At 32.0% G+C, this 22,353-nt stretch overlaps 1 protein-coding gene across 1 annotated transcript in view; it reads right to left on the bottom strand.

Moving 5' to 3' along the window:
• Nucleotides 1–22,353, bottom strand: part of Klhl1 (kelch like family member 1) — a 404,701-nt gene that overhangs the window by 88,446 nt on the left and 293,902 nt on the right. Inside the window, exon 7 of the mRNA XM_046466456.2 lies at nt 17,792–18,016. Within this exon, the coding sequence (XP_046322412.1) occupies nt 17,792–18,016 (225 nt within the window). The remainder of the gene's footprint in view (nt 1–17,791; nt 18,017–22,353) is intronic.

Genomic DNA, 22,353 nt, shown 5'->3' with positions numbered 1-22,353 from the left:
GAAATCATGGGGAACATATGAAAGCAGATAAACTTCAACAAATTGAGGCCCATGACATAGTTAATCATGCTAAGAACTTTTGTTTTTTATTATCAGATATGTAGAAAGACTGGAAACTGTGGTACTGTATGCATATTTGTTGGATTTGGGTCTGTGATCTGAGTATGTATACATGAGTGCATATTGTCAAGCAAATTAAACCTTAGTTGCATCCCCAGTATGCCCTCTCCTCTTTTCTCTTTTTATTTTATTATTTTTTTTAAATCTTATTATCATTATTATTATTATTATTTTTGGTGAGGTTCTTTTTTTTTTTTTTGGGAACTGGAGGTCGAACCCAGGGCTTTGCGAATGCAAGGTAGACGCTTTGCCACTGAGCTACATCCCAGCCCTCTCTTTTTATTTTTTAAAATATCTGTTACATTATACTGAGTAGATAGATTTAAATTCTGTTTCCTTGTGAAATATTGCAGAACTTTGAAGAGTGAACCTTTTTAAGGAAACAGGTTGTCTTGGTCTAGTAAGAAATGCTACTTCTTAAGTAAAAGAGACATGAAGAGGACAAACATATACTGAAATAATTAGAGACACAGTGATAATGCTGAAGCGAGTGTTTCTTTCAAACAATGAAAACTGACAGCCTAGAATGAGATTTTCTAGCCCAATGAGTTACATCAGAAACAAATACAAGGATTGTATAGTACTGATAGTTTCTTTAGTCCAATCATTACTTCTTGCTCTCTGTATGGTTTCTAAAAGTGAGGGAAAAGACGGATAATAAAATTAATTACTTTAGTTTCTCTTTCTTCATATGTATATTCAGTAAATTTTATTACTTAAAATACTTACTATTATTTTAAAATATTATTAGGTATTTTAATTTTCACATCAGTTTCCCCCTTGGAGTTTATGAAAACTTAAGTGTTTTATTTCCCTGGAATTTGAGCATTTCTTCATACAAACTAACAGATTCTCCCACCTCACCCCTGTCTTAACCCCAGTGCTAAGAAAGTCATCACCAGATTGTTTTAATTTAGCCTAGTATAATAGATTCAAAGTGAAAAGGAATGAAGCAATCAGGAATAAAGTTTAGTGACACATTAAGACTCTTTGCAGGAGGTGACAGACCCGTGTTTGCTTTTGGCAAAGAGACCTCTGATGACTACTTCTTCCACATGGTGAATGCACAGTACGTTTCATGACAGAGGAAAATCTTCAAATCCTAAGACTAGAACATTTATTCCTATTGAAAGTCCCTTTCCCCTATCAGCTATCCACCTTTCCCCCCCGCCCAAATCTCAATTTTCTGAGAAAAGATTTTAAGGTTTGTATTCTTGATGAGATAGGCAGAGCCAAGGTTTGAAGATGTCTTTTTCCTTCACTTCAGAGCTGAAAAAGTGCTTGGCTTAGCACTTTCAAAGTTAAGTTGAAAGCCATTGCCTGTCAGAAGTTTAAAATATCTATTTATTATTTTCTAGCATCTAGGATTGATATTGGAAGGCTAATACTAGTCCTTCCTTTGTACTTGACTTGTATACTTCATTGCTATTATTTCTTTGCTGCTCATTCGTGCTCATTCTTCTTGTTAGCTTAGGTTTATTTTTTTCCCCACTATAGGATATATTGTAGTAATCATTTTAACTTTGATATTGTAAAATAACAAGTCAGATGGACTGAACTTACTCTTCATTCATTTTTTTTTCTGGTTTCCTTCTGAGCTACTTATTTTGAAAATCATGTGTTGTACTTCAGACACTTTATTTCAGATTATTTTTTACGTCTCCCACATTCTTAGAACTTTTTAACAATGATCATTCATATGAATCAAATTTTGTGATTCACAAGTTTTGTTCTTTATTCATTTTCTAATAATTTTAAGATAAATTATTCTCATTGATTTTTAAGAGATGATGTCAAATTTTTCCCCTAAAACTTATTTAATACTTAATTTAAGCAAGTGTTTTAAATTTTAAAAGATATTTCTTATGTTTTTCTTCTTTTCCAACTTTTTATTCAAGGGTTAATATATTATGGTATCAACTTGAAAATGCCCAGGTAAATCTGTGTTCATTTTATATTTTAAGTTCTTTTTAGAAAATGATTCATATCTGTTTTTTCAGAGAGCAGTGCTTGTGTATGTATCTTTACTTCTTTCTTCATATCCTTCAAATATTCTAGGACTCTTTAAAGTATCAATAATAGTAAGCAAAACATAATTAACATTCTATGTGCAAGGGAGACTTGAATTGTATGATAATATTAAGATGACTGAGATGGAAAATGTTTCTTTAAATTGATAATCTTTTAGTGTCAGAATATAGGGGAAAATTTTGTTTTATTTGTTACAAACTCTATCATTACAATGGCATCAAAACTGCTATTATTTGTTAGGCTGTGTTAGAAGGATGGCAAGTTGGAGGCCTGGCTTACCTGGGCAACATACTAATACCTGTCTCAAAATAAAAATAAAACATAAACCCTGCTATTTTGAAATTGATAATAGTTATTGCAGTCATTTCTCTGTTTTTGCTCTCAGAGGTATTTCGAGGAATATCAACAGTCATAGAGAGGTTTTTCAAGATGGCTGAACAAAAAAGGTTGCTTTCATGGTTGCTCTGTGGTATAAAATCAAGACAGCAAATAGACAGCTTCTCAGCCTAGTGCATGAAAAAAAGGGGGGTAGGGCTTTACTGGGAATTAATACTGGACATTCAAAGCAGATCAGGGACTCAGGAAGTTGGATATAATAAAATAAGGAAGAATTGCCAGTGCAACTGCTGCAGGTGATGCCAGCCAGAGCAATCCCCCACAAACAAAGTAAAGGGATAAGGGTATTAAAGGACTACATTTTTAGGAGACCCAAAGTGTGTCTGGTTAAGGAGAGAACAGAGATCAAAAAGACACTGCCTGACTAACCTAAAAGGCATGATGTACAATATCCTTGTGCAGGAAAGAAACCACATGTCTCCCAGCTGCCCACAAAGGACAGATAAAGGAACCATTCTGGAGTTGTGACATGGTGGCCAGCAGCTGGGGAAGCCAATTCCTGGCAAACCTCATCTTGGCCCAAAATAAAGGCCTGGAAAACCTGCACGGCATGACACACAGAATGCCTAAGTGATCAGGAGAAAATCAAATGTGGAGGGGTTATACACACAGGAGCACACATTATGAAAACCCACATGGAGGCCTTCCTCCCAATACAGACCATCCACTTTCAGAACCAGCTGGGAGAGATGCACATGACTGGGAATTCAAAGGGAGGTGGGAATAATTGAATTTGGAGACCAAAGTGGAGAGACCAGGGAATGTGGAATGATGGAGCAGACTAAAGATTGGCTCTTCTACAACACAAGTGAAACCCAGAGGAGGTCCCTGGGGTGCACTCTGCCCGCATGGACCAGCAACTGCTGGATCCTGGAGGTGTGCTGATTTAAAATCTTCAGACCAATCGCCATTTAACAAATAACCTGGAACTTACCCCTGCTTCAAGGAGCTCTGCTTATAGGAATCCTCTCAGCTCTGGAACCCCACTGTGAGGGTGAAACAGAAATCACAATCCAGCCCACCCCATATAACACTGCTGAGAAGGGAAGCTGAGAAACTTTTGAACTCAAATAGAAATAAATTTTTGACTTTTTGAGATCATTTTTAGATTTTTTATTTTATTTCCTCTTTAATCTGTTTAATTGGAATGTGAGTGGTTCATTGATACTTATACATATTCATATTTGTTTCTTTTATCTATTTTCTAGCATTTTTTAGAGGTGGTTACTTTTCATGGATCAATATTTTGAGGACTAGAATGTTGGATTAATATATTTCAGTCTTGTTTTCTATTTTTATTTTTTAAAATTTTTATTCTATATCCTTTTTTCTCTCACTTATCTGTTTCCTTAGATTGTTTTTCTCTCCATTCTTCTGCTAACAGCCAATATCTAGTATTTTCTTTTTAAATATTCCTTTAAATTTTACCTTTATTTTCTCTCCTCCTGCCTTATAATCATCACATCCTACATCATTTCTGTTCTCTTCCTTTTCATCAGTCAAAATTTTTTAAACCTTTGAAAACTGTTTTTACTCTGTTAATAATTGATCACATCATACTGTTTATTGTGCAAATTAACATTGTAGATGTCATAGCAAAAAACTGTTTAGGTTATTGCTGTATATTGTTTGCATTGGTTGTTATTATTTGTGTTCTAACAAACTTTGAGGTGCTGGAAACCTTCAGGGGCTCTGTATGTACACAGGGTAGAAACTCTACTACTGCCTCAGATCCCTATTAGATGGGTATACACAAAACAACATAAAGAGCAAGGAACACATCACTACAAACAAATCAAAATACTTCAATAATAGAATCCATTGACATTACAGTGAAATAAATATCAGATAAAATGTGTAAAATGTTCATAGACAAACTTATCTACAAGGTAAACAATGATATATGGGGTAAAATCAGAGAATATACAGGAACTAAAATATCATTTCAATAAAGAAATAGAGATTCTGAAAAAAGTCAAGCAGAAATCCTCAATAAAACAGATTAAAAATTTAATGGAAATCATCACCAGCAGACTAGGCCACATAGAAGATAGAGTTTCAGGCAATGAAGATAAAAATAAAGTTGAGCAGGCAGAACAATTGTGAATAGACCATGAAAAGACCAAATTTAAGATATAGTGGGACAGATTAAAGCTCAGAGTTCAAACCAATGAAATGCACAATTAGTTTTTTCAATAAAATGATATCATAAATTTCCCAAACCTTAAGAATGAAATGAAAAATGAAATACAGGAGGCTTACAGGACTCCAAATATACAAAATTACAACAGTCTCACACCAGGGAACATTATTATTAAAATACCTAACATGCAGACTAAGAATATAATTTTAAAGGATGCCAGAGGAAAAAAGGACAGGTCACATTTATAGGGACACCAATCTGTATCTCAGCTGATTTCTCAACCCAGACCCTTACAGGTAGGAGGACTTTGAATGGTATATACCAAGCTATGAAAGAAAATGAATGATAGCCAAGAATACTATACCCAGCAAAATTAAGCTTCAGAGATGACAATGAAATAAAAAACTTCCATGATAAATAAAAGTTAAAAGAATTCACAAGTAGAAAACCTGCACTACAAAACACACTCAACAAAATATTTCATGAAGAAGAAATGAAAAATAAAAGTGAAAAACAGCAAAGGGAGGAACTACAGTGGAATAGTCAATCAAAGGAGAAACTAATTTGAATTAATAAATCAAAATGGCAGGGGCTAAAAATCATTTCTCAATAACAACATTGAATGTAAATGGCCTAAACTCATCAATCAAAAGACAGAGACTAACAGATTGGATTTAGAATTGAGATTGAACAGTATGGTGACTCTAGGAGACTGAACATATAGTCAAAGGCTCCAAAGACTAAAGGTAAAAGGATGGGAAAAAATTATTATGCAGATAAATCTCATAAACAAGCAGGGGTTTCTATACTAATATTAGATAAAATGGACTGCATGTCAAAATTAATCAGAGGGGATAAAGAAGGATATTTCATAAGCTTAATGGAACTATATAAATCAATAAGACATAACAGTCTTATATAATTATGCCCCTCAAAATGGAGCATCTACATACATCAAACAAGCCCTTCACAATCTCAAGAATCAAACAGATAAGAACACAACAACACTGCGTGATTTTAACATGCCTTTTTCACCACTTGAAAGGACTTCCAAACAATAACTAAAGAAGGTATAGAGCTAAAATACACAATTAATAATTTAGACTTAACTGACATATATAGAATATTTTACCCATCATGACTGACTACACTTTATGCTCAATAGACATGTATTTTTCTATAAAATATACCATATGATAGACCACAAAGAAACTTTACCAAACAAAAAAGAGATAATACCTTGCATTCAATCATATCATAGTGGAATGAAATTAAAAATCAATAATAAATTTAAAAATAGAAGCTACTCTAACACCTGGAGACTAAATACTATTGAATGACCAATGGGTAGAAGAAGAAATCAGAAATGAAATAAACAAATTACTTAGAAGTAAATGAGAATAGCCACACAACATATCAAAATATCTGGGACACTATGAAGGAAGTTCTAAGAGGAAAGTTTATTGCATTGAGTTCATTAATTAAAAGAATAAAAATTAACCAAATAAGTAACCTAACTTTACATCTCAAAGCTGTAGAAAAAGAAGAGATCAACACCAAAAGCAGTGGAAAACAGGAAATAATTAAAATTAGAGCCCAAAACAATAAAATTAAAACCAAAAAAACATTTTCCTAAACCAAAAAAAGTTTCCTGAAATCAATGAAACAAAAAGCTGGAACTTAGAAAAAAGTCAATAAAATTGACATACCTTTAGCCAAGCTAACAAAGAGAAAGAGGGAAAAACTCAAATTACTAAAATTCATGATGAAGTAAAATATCACAAAGACAATACTAGAATACCGACAATAATGAGCAAATATTTTTAAAATTTATACTCTAATAAAATATAACATCTTGAAAACATAGACAAATTTCTAGAGACATTTGGCCTACAAAAATTGAGTAAGGAAAATATAAAGATCAAACAGAATAATTTCAAGCAATAAAATTGAAGGCACCTTCAAAAGTTCCAACAAAATAAATCTCAGGACTAGCCAGATTCTCAGCAGAGCTTCAGGAGACCTTCAAAGAAGAACTAACACCAATTCTTCTCAAATTATTACATTAAATAGAAAAGGAGGGAATCCTTCCAAACTCATTCTATGAAGTCAGTATCACCCTGTATACCAAAAGCAGACAAAGACATATGAAGGAAAGAAAACTTCAGAACAATACCCTCCACGAACATTGATGTGAAAATTCTTAATACTGGCAAATAACATGCAAACATATATTAAAAAGATTGTGCACCATGGTCAAGCAGGTTCATTCCAGGAATGCAAGGTTGGTTGAACATAGAGAAATCAATAACTGTAATTCACAACATCAGTAGCTTAAAGACAAGAATCACGTGGTTATTTCTATAGATGCAGAAAATGCATTTGACAAAATGCAGCATCTGTTCATGTTCAAAACATGAGAAAAACTAGGGATAGTAGACACATACCCAACTCTGTAAAAGCTATAGATATGTTAAACCCAAGGCCAGTATCATTCTAAATGAAAAAAAAAAAACTGAAGCATTCCTTCTAAACATTTGAACAACACAGGAATGCCCTCTTTCACCACTTATATTCAACATTCTTGAAACTTTATCCAGAGCAATTAGAAAAAAAAAACAGAAAGAAAATGAAATTAAGGAATAAAAATAGGAAAAGAAAAGCTCAAATTATTTCTATTTGATGTGGACATGATCCTATATTTAGAAGACCCAAAATTTCACCAAAAAAATTCTATAAGTCATAAATGAATTCAGCAAAGTTAGGATACAAAATTAACATCCATAAATCAATTGCTTTCCCATAGACCAATGATGAATCAGCTGAAAGAGAAATTAGGAGAATTACCCCATTTGCAATAGCCTCAACAATAAAAAAAATTAAAAAACAGCAACAACAACAAAAAAACCTGGGAATCAATCTAACAAAAGAGGTGAAAAACCTCTACAATGAAAAGTACAGAACACTAAATAAAGAAGTTAAAGAAGAACTTAGAAGATGGAAAGATCTTCCATGTTCCTGGATAGGCAGAATTAATATTGTCAAGGGTGGGGTTATGGCTCAGTGGTAGAGTGTTTGTCTAGCATGTGTGAGGCACTGGGTTAAATTCTTAGCATCACAAATAAATAAGTAAATAAAATAAAGGTCCATGAACAACTAATAAAAATAAATTAAAAAAAGAATTAATATTGTCAAAATACCCATTAGTACAAAATTGCTATACAGATTTAATGCAATTCCTATTAAAATTCCAATGATGTTCTTCATAGAAATAGAAAAAGCTGTCATAAAATTCATTTGAAAAATAGGAAACCAAGAATAGCAAAAGCAATTGTTAGTGAGAAAAGTGAAGCAGGAGACATCACCTTACTATGCCTTAAATTATATACAAAGCCACAATAACAAAAAACAGTATGGTATTAGCACCAAAACAGACATGAATACCAATGGAACAGAGTAGAAGACACAGAGACAAATCCATATAAATACAGTTATCTCATCCTAGACAAAAGTGCCATAAATCTACATTGGAGAAAAGATAGCCTCTTCAACAAAAGGTCTAGGAAAATTGGAAATTCATGTGTAGCAGAATGGAATTTAATCCCTATCTCTTACCTTGCAAAGAACTCAACTCAAAGTGGGTCAACAACCTAGGCATTAGACAACAGACCTTGCACCTTGTAGAAGGAAATAGGCCTAATTTTCCATCATGTCAACATAGGAACCAACAACCTCAATAAGACTCCTATAACTCAAGAAGTAGAATCAAGAAACAATGAATAGGATGGTATCAATTAAAAAAAAAACAAACATAAAAAACAACAAAAAAACTTCTTCACAGCAAAGGAAACAATCAAGAATGTGAAGAGACACTACAGAATGGGAGAAAAATCTTTACTACCTGCACCATGATATATAAAGAACTCAAAAAACTTAACACCAAAAAAATAATTCAATCAATAAATGGTCAAAAGAACTGAACAGGCACTTCATAGAAAAATAAATATGAATGGTCAACAAATATATGAAAAAATATTCAACCTCTCTAGCAATTAGAGAAATTCAAATTAAAACTACACTGAGATTTTATTTCACTCCAGTCAGAATAATAATTATCAAGAATACAAGTAACAATAAATGTTGGTGAAGATGTGGGAAAAAGGTTCACTCGTAAATTGCTGGTGGGGGACTGCAAATTAGTGCAATCACTCTGGAGGGCATATGGAGATTCCTGAGAAAACTTGGATTGGAACCACCATTTGGCCCAGTTAACCTATTAGTCAGTATATACCCAAAGGATTTAAAATCAGCATACTAGAACAGCCACACCAATGTTTATAGTAGTTCAATTCACAGTATCTAAGGTATGGAACCAACCTAGGTGTCCTTCAATAGATGAATGGATAAAGAAAATGTGATATGTATACACAATGGAATATTACTCTGTCATAAAGTAATGCAAAGATAATAATACTTTGCATTCTTTTTTAGATGATGCCAATAAAATGATTAATAGATTTGATCACATAAAACAAACATTTTGCATTAAAATTTTACGCAAAATTAAAAGGCAAACAAAAAATAGAATAAAATTAGAAATCAATGACAAAATAAAACATAGAAGCTACTCTAACACATTACAGAATGACTTTATGATTTTTATTCCTAAATGGATGGATCTGTAGACTATCATGCTATGTGAAATAACACAATCCCCCAAACCAAAGGTTGAATGTTTTCTCTGGTAATGTGGATGCTAACACACAATGTGAGTGGGAAGGAAAATAGAAGTTCAATGGATTAGACCAAGGGTAATGAAGGGAAAGGAGTAGGGATAGTAATCAGAATGACTCTAGAATTAATTGGACAGAACTTTCCTATGCTCATATATGAATACACTGCCAGTGAAATTTCACATCATGTACAACCACAAGAATGGCATCCCAATTAAAATGAGTTATACTCAATATATGTAAAATATGTCAAAACACATTCTGCTGTCATGTATATCTAAAAAGAACAAATAAAAAAATTTTAAAAGTCATAGAACAGAATATACTTACCTATTTACTTACCTAATTTCCCACAACCTATCCATATTTTCATAAGTATATCTACCTCAATATCTAAGTCAATCAAATATTTTAGTTGACCCATTCCTCATATTCATCCTACAGGAATCTATACAATTGATCATCCATGCTAAGAACTTCATTTGGTGGCAACTATCAAGAGTACAAGCAATAATAGGAGTTGGCAAGAATGCGTGGATAAAGACACACTCATATATTGCTGTGGGATTGTGAATTGGTACAACCACTATGGGAAGCTGTATGGAGATTCCTCAGAAAACTTGGAATGGAATGATCATTTTACCCAGTCATCCCACTCCTCCGAGTATACCCAAAGGACTTAAAATCAGCATACTACATTGACACAGCCACATGAATGTTATATAGCAGATCAACTTATAACAGATAAACTAAGGAACCAACCTAGGTGCCCTTCAACAGATGAATGGATGAAGAAAATGTGGTATATATATATATACACAATGGAATATTACTTAGCCTTAAGAAGAATGAAATTATGGCATTTACAGGTAAATGTACGGAGTTGGAGAATATCATGCTAAGTGAAATAAGCCAATCCTTAAAACTAAAGACTGAATGTTTTCTCTGATAAGTGGATGCTGATCTGTAGTGGGGGAAGGAAGGGGGAGGGAAGAAGGAAGGGGGAGGGAAGAATGAAGGAACTTTGGATTGGGCAGAGGGGAGTAAGGAAAGGGAAGGGGATTGTGGGGATGGGAAGGATGGAATGAGACAGACATTATTACCCTATGTACATGTATGTTACACTATTGGTGTGTAGCTCTGCATTACATACAGCCAGAGAAATGAGAAGTTGTGCTCCATTTGCGTACAGTGTGTCAAAATGCATTCTTCTGTCATGTGTAACTGGTTAGAATAAACTTAAAAATTAAAAAAAGAATTTAGGATCTCAGAAATGAAATGACTTTTTTTTCCACATGCATTTGTCTTTTATAAAGTAAATTGATAGAGTGAGCATAGACTGATCAAGTGAAAACAGAAAATGTATTTATAAACAGAACATTTTATTTATCTTTTTATACACAACAACATTCTTATATTAGAATATGAATTTTAAGTCAAATTTAGATTAACATCCCTTATCTTCCTTATAAGATGTTGTGACTTAAAAAGTTAACTATTCTGCTCATAATATTTTTGTATCTTTAAAACATCATTTTAAAACATCATTTGTAGAATATGGTAGCTTTGAGTATTCAATCAGGTAACAAACAAACAGTAGATGCCAAATGTACTATTTAATGTTGAAAGCTCCTCCATTAAATACTGAACTGAAAAATCTAATCAGAGAAAATAGGTGAAGATAGGAAATTAAAATCATGTGACCTTTAAAAAAGAAAAAAAATTATCCAAACATGCAAAAAACCACAATCTTGTATAAAGAGATGCTTATGAAATACACAGATAATCTACTAACCTATTAAAATGTTTAGCAAGGCTTCAGCATAGAAGATCAATATCCAGCTACAAATCAACTGAATTTACATGGGTGCCCATGTGAAAGAAAGACCTTTAAAACAAACGGTGTTAGGACTTCATGCAAATAAAAGAAAAAAAAAACTGCTCTCTCACACCAGGTTAAAAAAAATGACTCTAAATGGATTGTATTCCTTTAGTTAGGACCTAAAAATATAATATTTTTACATGTAAGCATAAGTATAACTCTATAACAGCACAGATTATATTATTATTAATTACATATGCTGCAAAAACCATAGGCAATGAAAATAATTAAAAGAACTTCAACAAATTAATAACTTTTGTGTTTCAAAGGACATCATTAAGAAAACTAATGAAAAAATATTTACAAATATTATATATGATAGAGGATTTTTATGTAGAATATAAAAATAACACTTACAACTTAACTTTAATAAGAAAGTTGTCCTTTGAGTCATTGAGAGTCATTTGAAACATCTTTGTAACATAAAACTTCATGTTAGTAGAAAATAGATTTTTACATTATGAATATATTTAAATGTGTTATAGAATATAAGGTTATATCAGATATTTCTGCTATGTTCCACCTTCTTTTCCAGTAATCACAGACTATATCACCATTGCAGATCACTATTTAAAACTTACAGTTTATTTGGTCAAAGCAATTCTAGACTTTCTTACAGGACTGGATGAGGCCTCTATTTCCACCAATGTTCAACATTTCACTAATTCGTCACCTTTTTATAAAAGTTGTTTTTAGAAGCACTGACCAATAAATTTATGCAAATTAAAAAAATCCTCAAGCACTTATTGGGCAAAATATTTTAATGGAGATTTTTTTCTAAAGAAGATATATGAAAAGACAATAAGCACAGAAAGATTCTCAAAAAAAAATCACTAGAGAGACATGTGTAAAGCCACAATGAGGTACTATGTCAAATAAATTAGGATGATTATAATAAAAATAATAGGTGTTGACAAGGATTTGGAGAAACTTGCACCCCATGCATTGCTGGTATGGATAGGAAAATGATACAGCCATTCTGGAAAACAATATAGAGTTACCATATGATGCAACAATCCTACCCACATATCTATGCACAGGAGGACTGAAAATATATTCAAAGAAAAATGCATAAAAATGTTTATAGCAGTTTCAGTCATAATAGCTAAGAAGTAGAAAGAACCCAGTGTCTTTGTAATGGTTATGTATAAAGAAAGAATGTCATGAAGCCTAACAGTGAACAGTATCAACCATAAAAGAAAGGAAATGCTCAAATATGCTCCATTGAATAAACCTTGAAAATAATAAGCTACATTTTAAAAATTCACAAAAGACTGCAGTCTGTACGATTCTATTTATAAGAAATATCCAGGATAGGCAAATCAAATAGATTAAAAGTTTCCCAGGAGAATGGGGCAAAAAAGACTATTATTTGGTAAAGGGTTTCTTTTTTGGGGATGACAAAAAATGGTTGTTCTATTCTTTGAATAACTCAAAACTGTTGCTTTCTACGTTTTGAAAGTTTTATGATATATTAATTGTAATGGAATTGAAAACAAACTATCAAAATAAAATAATCCTTGCCATACATTTCCCATACAGCATGGTGTCTGGCATGTCAAAACTCCAAAATAAACAGTTGTTACATTGCTTGTCAGGTGCAACGGTGCAGGCCTGTAATTCAGCCTCTTGGGAGGCTGAGACAGGAGGATCCCAAGTTCAAAGCCAGCCTCAACAAAGGTGAAGTGCTAAGTCACTCAGTGAGACCCCCTCTCTAAATAAAATACAAAATAGGGCTGGGGCTATATGTCCCTGAGTTCAATGCCTGGTACCAAAAACAAAAACCAAAACAAAAACCCCACTCCTTATATTATTGTTTATCAATTTTTCCTTAATAGAATTCAATGCACTTTGTTTTGGTAATGTCTTATTCTTTTTGTTTGTTTGTTTGTTTTACTTAGTTAAACATGACAGTATAATGATCTTGACATAGCATATATTTGAATCAGATGGATTATAATTTCTCATTTTTCTGAGTACACAGGTTGCAGAATCACATTGGTCAGTCACATATAAACACACAGTGATAATAATGTCTGTTTCAACTTTATACATTATAAAATGTGGGGAAAATTTATACATATTACATATTATTTATAATTTATAAATCATGTGTTTTAAAAATATAAATGATAAAATAAAAGATTTGTGGAAAATTGGGAGAACTGAGGTCTTAATTAGTTTAATTCTCCAGACAGACACATGGCTCCCTTGGTATGACAGACTTAATGTGCTCAGAATTTTAGTATGCTGTTTCATCAAGCAAGTTTCTTAATTTATTGACAGCTGTGAAACATTTTAACTACATAATCATCTTTAGCAATTAAATCACTTGTGATTTTCTCATAAAAATATAAGCATTTTCTTTCTTTCCTTTTTTTTTTTAACAGAAATCAAAGGGAAAATAAAGCTATCCAGGTTAAAATGCTTCAAGTTTTTTTTTTTCCCCTTGAGACAAGATCTTGCTGTGTTGTCCAGGCTAGTCTCAAACTCCTGAAATCCTGACAGCATATAATCTTCCTACTTCTGCCCCTCTGGATAATCAGACATGCACCACTGTGCTTAGCTTTATTTATTCTTTTTATTTAAAAAATTACTTTAGATTCTAGCTCTTTATTATTTGAATGCACATTATGGCATTATGTATTGAAACTTATAATTCTGAGGCATGCCACAAAATTATGTGGAAAATAAAATTGGTCATTCTGAATAAAGAGAAAATGAGTACATGTGGTTGGTTTACACTCAAATCCAATCTATTAGATAACTACATTAAAGGGAAAATCTATCCCCTGTTTGAGAAACTAACACCAAGTCTGTAAAAATAACCAGGAAAACAGAAGTCACTTCAGTTTCGTGATGTGGAAACTTAGGGCACTGACTCAGTCAGGGGGACATCATGAAGGAAAACTTGTCTTGTGCTCCTTTTACTACCTCATATTGTTCTGTTAAGAAGAGTTGTTGCATATCTATACTGCTAGGCAATGAAACATCAGTGCCTGTGTAGATTTGCCAGAATGGGCTTGCCAGAACATGAGGATGACATGAGAGCCCAGCTTGGATGAGGATATATTAATAACAGCTGACTGGCAGACCTGGATATTGACTTTTGGGGTCAGTTGGCAGTTTTAAAGTCAGGGCATTATATACAAGGAAAAGCTAAAGAAAAGGTTAACAAAAGCAAATTCTTGTACAAACTGAAGTAAACATAGATGTGCCTCTGAGGGTCAATTTTTCAGGAAAATAGCAGATAATTTGGGTAAAGTTAGCTTGCGCATTTAGAGCTCCAAGCCTCATACATTCTTGATTATTTTAATAAGGCACAGAGAATATCATATACATTAGCCCTGCATACAATTTCCAGAGTATCTGATGTGCCTTCATGAGTGTTCAGAAATAAAATCACATACTTAATTGGCCACAACTGCTATGAAACAAAATTAGAAGGGAAAGGAAAAAAGAAAAGAAGAAATTTGGAGAGAGGAGGAAGAAGAACATGATGAAAAGAATGAGGAGAAAAAGTAGGAAAGAAAAGAAGGGGAGTAAATAGGAGTAGAAGGAATAATGAGAGAAAGCAGACAAAAGGACAAAAAGGTGAAGGAAAGTTGGAAGAAGCAGAGGAGAAGGAAGGTAATCACCTATAATGAATAAAAAAGAGTTAATTAGGTAGATAAGAATTTGAAATGGGAATAATAAACAACCAAATAACCAAATAGAGATAAGGAGGATATTAATACAATTAGTGATTATGATGAATTTCTGAGTAGGACTTATTACAATGTACAATATAATTAACTCACATTAAGATGTTGATACATGGTGTAAGTATTATGATGTATGCATACTGAGCATATTTTTGAAGACTGGATATTAAGTTTATCTATCAGGAAGGAATAAAGAGAACTGATTAAATAAAATTTAAAAGACATGATGGATTAAATATCAACATTGATGAATTAAAAGTCCCTAGAAGACATAAAAAGGTAAAGCAGACTCACATGATATAGGAGGATCAACAATCTGAGGCCAAGGATTTTTATTTACATGGGTATGACATGTAATGTTGAAGTTGTTGTGACTCAGATGATTATAAAAGAATATGAATGTTCATACAGCAAGCACTCTTCCACAGGAGAGGACACAGAACACACAGATATGTGTTTTGGATTCCTCTCAGTCTGGTTTCAACTGACTGGAACTTGGATTACTATCTAATCAAAGGCGGTTTTGTATACACTGGGATTTGTAAGCCATTGACACATTTTGAGATGAGAACTGTGCTCAGAAATATGCTCTGTCTTATGATTTTATTACTAACCTAATCAGTTTAGATCTTCAGAGTAGTGCAGGATACTATTAAAAAAAATGGCAGGGGTTGTGGCTCAGCAGTAGAGCGCTCACCTCATATATGCCAGGCCCTGGGTTTTATCCTCAACAACACATAAAAATAAATAAATAAAATAAATGTATAAAAAATTTTTAAAAAGTGTCAAGAATTAACAACCAGTAACAAGTAAAACAGAGAAAACCATTGACATGAAAGAGAGTGGCAACATGATCCAGGTAATGGAAATGAAATGGAAACAACAGCAAAACAGAAGAAAGGTTTAGACATGAAAATATTGGACTACTAGAGTTTTAATTGGGTCTCTAAAACCTGTGGGAAACATTGCATTACACTTCAGCTGTCTATGGTACTTGCTTCATAGTTTTCTGTGCAGCCTTACAGAAAACTATGCATCTTTTCACTGGGTTCTTAATTCGACACATTACCAGAGTCTGTCCAAGAGAATCATCTTTGTCATCCTGCTCAGCATTGAGGTCTCAAGAGTCAGCAATCTGTGTGATAGGATTTGAGGCAAACCCTAATCCTACATACTTTTACATCTGAAACTATACCACTGAAAGTATATTCTGGTCAAAATGATTTAATATGTTTTGTTGGGATGCAATTAGTTTTTATCCTATATTAATAGAAAGAAATTGAATGATGAAAACAAAAAGGGGGAAGAAGATATTTCATTCTAATGCTTCCAATCCCGAGTACTTATTCTCTATATTTCTCTAACACAGAAGCATAAGTAGTTAGTTAGCTGGCTACTAAAAACAACATATATAGTTTTTTTTTAATCCCAAATCTTTCAATTTATAATTATACTTAGAGAAAAGTATGTCCTAGAAGATACTTTTTTATACCATGATTATTAGCTGGGGAAAAATAATTTGGGATTGATGCTCTTATCCATATTACAAATTAGTTGGGTCCATTGAGATTTAAATAATTAATAGACTTTTATATAAAATAGAAGTCTAGAACTTTGAAAATATTCTCAGACATTTAATAATATTCCTAGATTTTACTTATGAGCATACTAAAGAAACTTAGATGAACCAGCTTAATATGAAGTAAAAATGATTCTTTAGTTCACAGGTATTTTTTGATCTATCTATGTACATGTGTATATTTAATTTTGCTTAGATTCAAAAGAGAATAGATACAAATTGGAAGTAAATTGTTGAACACTTCAGTACAGAATGATTATTTATAGTTGCTTTTGAAATGCTCTGCAATTTTTTTCCTCTGAATATTTCAGTCTGTTTATTTACAATTAAACCCTGACATCTCCTTAATATATATATTCTGAACATACAAAAAACCATTCAGTAATTTACCTGGCATATTTCAAGTCTTTGAAACTAGTAATTTGCACTTCTCCTTACAAGCACTATGATACAAAGTACAAATTCAGCAAGCATTAGTGTTTATTAAATTTCTCTTTTTTCTAATTGCATAGAACTTTATAATTTACAAAGTGATTTCATAATCTTTATTAATTATTATTACTTAATAAACTTGAATTGGTGGCAAATCAGTAACTGAGACTGACTTTGAGTGCTGGCCCCCATACATGAATATATAAGTTGGTAAATTAAAGATTCATGCATGGATTTTCTGAATCCAAATATAGTTCTCTTTACAAATTACTCCATAGTAGAAACCAGATGAATCCTATCATACTGATTCACTGTGCCAGCTGTTATGTCACTGTTTCTTTATACCTGTATTACCCTTTTCCTCACAGATTTTTCAAGGTGGAATCCATTAATAGTACAATCAGGTAAAATTGCTTATCTAGCACTATGGGAGAGGCCATCTTAAGCTTTACTCAATTTGCAATAACTATTTCTTCTTCTGGACTTCACTAACTTTGCCTCTATACGATTCCTCACTATATTTTTTATATCAAATATATTAAAGTCAGATGCAAAAGCCTTAGTGACAGTCTGAAGTCTAGATGTCTTTGGTGAATTCAACATCTCTCTCAATAGTTTAGTGCACATTTATCAAAACAGGAAAATGTCAAGAATTTAGAAGGAAAAATATGCTTCAAATAAGCCTATAATTTGCATAAATGTAAAAATGATTTATATCATTACCATATCAATAACATGTTTGCAATAGTAATATCAATAAAGAGATCTTACCTAGACCATGTCTATGTGTTGACATTGGTGGTAAGACAGTCCAGGTCTTGGTTTTGGGATTGTAACATTCAACAGTGTTCAGTGTCTTTAAGCCATCTCGACCTCCAATTACAAAGAGTTTGTCATCAATAACAGCCACACCAAACTGCAACCTCCTGCCGTTCATCATCCCTGCCTGGATCCACAAATTTGTTCTGAGGTCATATTTCTCTATGGTTGTAGCTCCTGATAAAACATAAAATCAAATAATCAAGAATTGCTACTAATCCAATATAAAGCCTGCCCCCAAGACAGTGTACATAATAGGATGTGAAAAACTGTTGTCACATTCATTTTACTTAAAGAAAAGAACAGCAGAAAAACAAAGGAAGTAGTAATTCAACTACTTTATTTTCTTGTCAGACACTAATGATCAAAATAGTCACAAATGTTCAATTTCTTTGAATTACATAATGCTCTCAGGTTAAAATATTGATTCAATAGAAACATTGTTAGGCATGACAGTTTTGTCAGTAGATTTTAAAACCTCTTACTGTTAACCATTTTAGTGGCATAGTCCCAATTTGAAGAAACTTGGACAAGCCCCCCAACACACACACTTTTTTTTTCTTGGTTGGTACCAGGGATTGAACTGAAGGGTGCTTAATTACTGGCAACATCCCGGTTCTTTTTTATTTTTTATTTTAAAGCAGGGTCTCACCAGGATGCTTACAGCTTCGCTAAGTTGCTGCGGTTGGTTTTGAATCTGTGATCCAAGTCACTGGTATTATAGTCGTGCACCATTATGCCTGGCATAAAATTCCTTTTAAGTGACTAAACTGTGTGTGTTGTCTGTATAAATTTCTGAAAGAGCAGTACTTGAATAAAATATTACTATGTTTCTCTTTAAATTTGTCTTATGTCTTTAATAAATTTTTAGAAGTCAACTGTAAGATATTTAATCAACTATTTACTATGTTTTTTAACCTGTTTTTAAAATTGATCTGCAAAATAGCTTAATAAAATTTAGTGACATAAAATATTCTTCTATCCTTACCAACATGCTATAATCTCAAAGTAAAACGTCTTTATCTAAAAGCTTTTTATACATAAATTTGTGAATTTGATAACTGATTAATAAAACGAAAATTAAAGTACTAAGCTAAATTGCTGGTGAGACTTGTTTTAATGTGTTTAGTTACTCAATTCCCATTGAAAATGTCTGCCAAGAATGAGTTTGCAAGTATTTACATGAAATGATACAGCTATTAATCATAATAGTGCTTCAGTATTTGGTCTTACTGTGCAGACACACATTCACCAATACTTCTTTTTTTTTTTTGAAGATTAAACACCCTCACAAAAATATCCATATTTTTGTGTACTTTTACTTCAAACACTGAAGATCTGTTTCACTTGTAATACAAGGTTGCAAATCTAGGGAAAACATTCCTTTGGGGACTCATTCATATTTTAGAACCTAACAAGCAATGAACAAAACAAATATAAACATCTTGGAAACAGAAGTTTTGCTAATTGAAGTAAAACTTACAATTTATGCTCCGATTCTATTCAAACCTATCATAGCTATAATAGTACAGATACTGGATTAGATGCATTTAATCTGCTTTCAGATGTAACTAAAAATAGAAGTTAATTTCCATATACAACTACATTTGAAGCATTATGAGGCAATTATTTAGAATAGTAATAAATTGTAATGTTCATAAATTATATTATAGTATTTATTATCATTTACATAGTATTTAAACAAATGTGTTTATTTAATATTTTTAACATATTTATTCTATTTTATAGAGAATATTTTATTCCACCGTGTATAAATCCAAACTCCAAGGTGAATTACATTTGTTGAATATTTCAAGGCCATCTGAATTTTCAAAGTTCAACAGTATTCCTATTTTATGAATGCCTAATTAAAAATAAAGAAGTAATATACAAGAGCCTGCCTCTTCCAGTTATTGAGAATGGTGGCAAAAGAAAGAATATAACCTAATTTTAATACATCCAGCCTCATTAAACTCATATTATTTGGGTGTGAATGAACAAGGAAGCATGTGAACACCTGATAGTTTTCTGAATTTCCAAAACATGGCTTAAAATCTCTATAGAGAATTTGAGATACAATTATATACCTCAGTAGAAACAGTTGTGAATGGGTGAAGTTAATGGTTCCTGAATAACCAAAGGAATTGTTCTTCATAAGGGAAAATTGAGCACTTGTTGTGGATTTCAAAGCCTATCCAAATAAGCTAAATATGTCTTAACATTTCAATACATGACAGGGGATTTTACTAACTTCAGTTTTTCAAAAGTTGCTACAGCAAAAATAGCAGCTTATTCCTGCCTTCATGTTTCAAATTAGAATCTGTATTAATTCCATATGATTGCTGTAAAAACAAAAATCTCAAACTTAGTGATATAAATAACACAAATTTATCATTTTACGGTTCTGGAGGCCAGAATCTGAAACACAGTAAAATTAAGTGTTGGCAGCACTGTGTTCTTTCAGAAGTCTCTGGGAAAAACTGCTTTCTTGTCTTTTGGATGTTTATGTTCCTATTGCTATGCTTAAAGCCAGAAACACTAACACTGTGTTTTTCTGACACTGACCATTGTGAATACACTGAACTCACCCTAACTTGATTTGACAGCTTAATGCAGATAAATATAATATGTTTATGCTAATGTCCACTGATTAGCAATCTTAATTTTTCTTTCATAAATTTAATCCTCATTTGCTATATAATCTAACATATTCACAGATTCCAGAGATTAGAATATAGACATTTGGGGGAAGCCATTCCTGATTTTCCTGGAAATAAAGGCCAATTTTCATTACTCTCTTCAATTATGCTTAGTTACCAAAAGTTTAATAATAATACTAATAGTGATAATGAATCATTTCTATTTTTAGAGCAGGTTGTACTAATCAATGTAATTCATCATAATCTTATTCAGTCACCATGTATTTTAAGTATTTTATCTGTCTTTTAACAATGACAAAGAAGCATATGTTTCTTTTTTCTGATAAAATCATTAGTAACAATGTTTTTAAAAAATGATCTCAACAATCTACTTAATTATCTGTTTATATAAAGTTACTAACTTTATTATTTATTTTTTATTCTTATTTTTACTTTATTATTTTGTAAGTTGTTATTTTTCTTTATTTGTAAGGGTAAATATATTCCCTTCATTATTTCTAGAAGAATTTTAGCCTTTGTTGTTTCTTAAAGACAGTACTGTGATAGATTAAAACAACAGTATGAATAAGAGTGGGCCATTATTTTGATAAGCAATTACTTTAGAAAACATGCAAGATTTGTTTTAGGGCATAGTTACTTTGGTGTTCATTATTAATGAAACTTTTCACAATTTTCAAAAATAAAAAATAAAATAAAATGTGTGTCCAATGAAGTGCTGACAATTTCTGTAAACTGGAGAACACTCACATTATCTAAAGGTAAAAATTGTCCTTGTTTTATTGCCATTAGAAATTTTGGATTAGTATTGCCAATTGATCCAACTAATTAAGAAGAGGCAGAAATCTAGATTTTTGTAACTTGAAATCTCCAAATAATGAAGGTATGCAACTAATTTATAATAATATTTAAGCCCATTAAAACATAAACATGACTAGTCTTAGATGACTATTATTAGGTGCCATTAAATCTTAAATTCTGGACTAGCTTGTTAAATCATTTTGAAGCCTACATTGTCTCTTAGAAGGGAATTTTGCTGTCATTCTGTGAGCTATCACTTTGTATAATAATAAAATTATTTTGTATAATATTTATTATAATTAAATGAACTATAAAGCAACTGGTATGGCATTCTAACAATGTAATATTTTTTTAATTGTAAGGGGAAACTCAACTCTCAGTATGTAAAGAACATGAAATAAAACTAGATATATATTTTTGAGACTTTATTGGTAAGACTACACATATGTGTAATTTTATATATTGCATAATTCATTTATTATCAATATGTGCCTGGTAATGGTTAGTATGGTTAATATTTTAGAATTTATAGTCATCTAAAATTTTGTATTTTTTTGGTTGTGTGACTTAGAATAAATGATCCTAAAATGACCATTTTCTATAAAAAGTAGTAATAATACCAATGAAAATTATGAGATATATATTGTTTGGAATTACTTTTTTACATATTTTTTTTACATATTACGATAGGTATATTACCTGGGTGGCCCTGATTATATAATTCCTTAAATATGGAATTGTTTCTCCAGTTAGTTATAAAAGATAAAATCAGAAAATTTTGTAGTTTGAACAGGACTCAACTTGGTATTGGCGGATTTGAAGATGAAAGGAAGTGAGAGCAATCCCTACCTAACCCCCAGCAAGAAAATAGCACCTTAATTCAATCACAAGGAAAGAATTATGTCAACAATCTTAATGAGCTCCGTAGTACAGTCTAGTGAACCTTGATTCTTGAGGTCTTGAGCAGAGCATCCAAACCTGCCATCCCAGACTTCTAAGCACAGAAATTTGAGCAAATACACGGCACCTGCTTCAAGCAATTATATGTGTAGTAAA

Source organism: Marmota monax, unplaced genomic scaffold (genome assembly GCF_021218885.2).
Source record: "Marmota monax isolate L192 unplaced genomic scaffold, Marmota_monax_Labrador192_F-V1.1 WCK01_AAM20220418_F8-fsc00049, whole genome shotgun sequence".
NCBI classification, from domain to species: domain Eukaryota; kingdom Metazoa; phylum Chordata; class Mammalia; order Rodentia; family Sciuridae; genus Marmota; species Marmota monax.
This window is presented reverse-complemented; position numbering and strand designations above follow the sequence as displayed.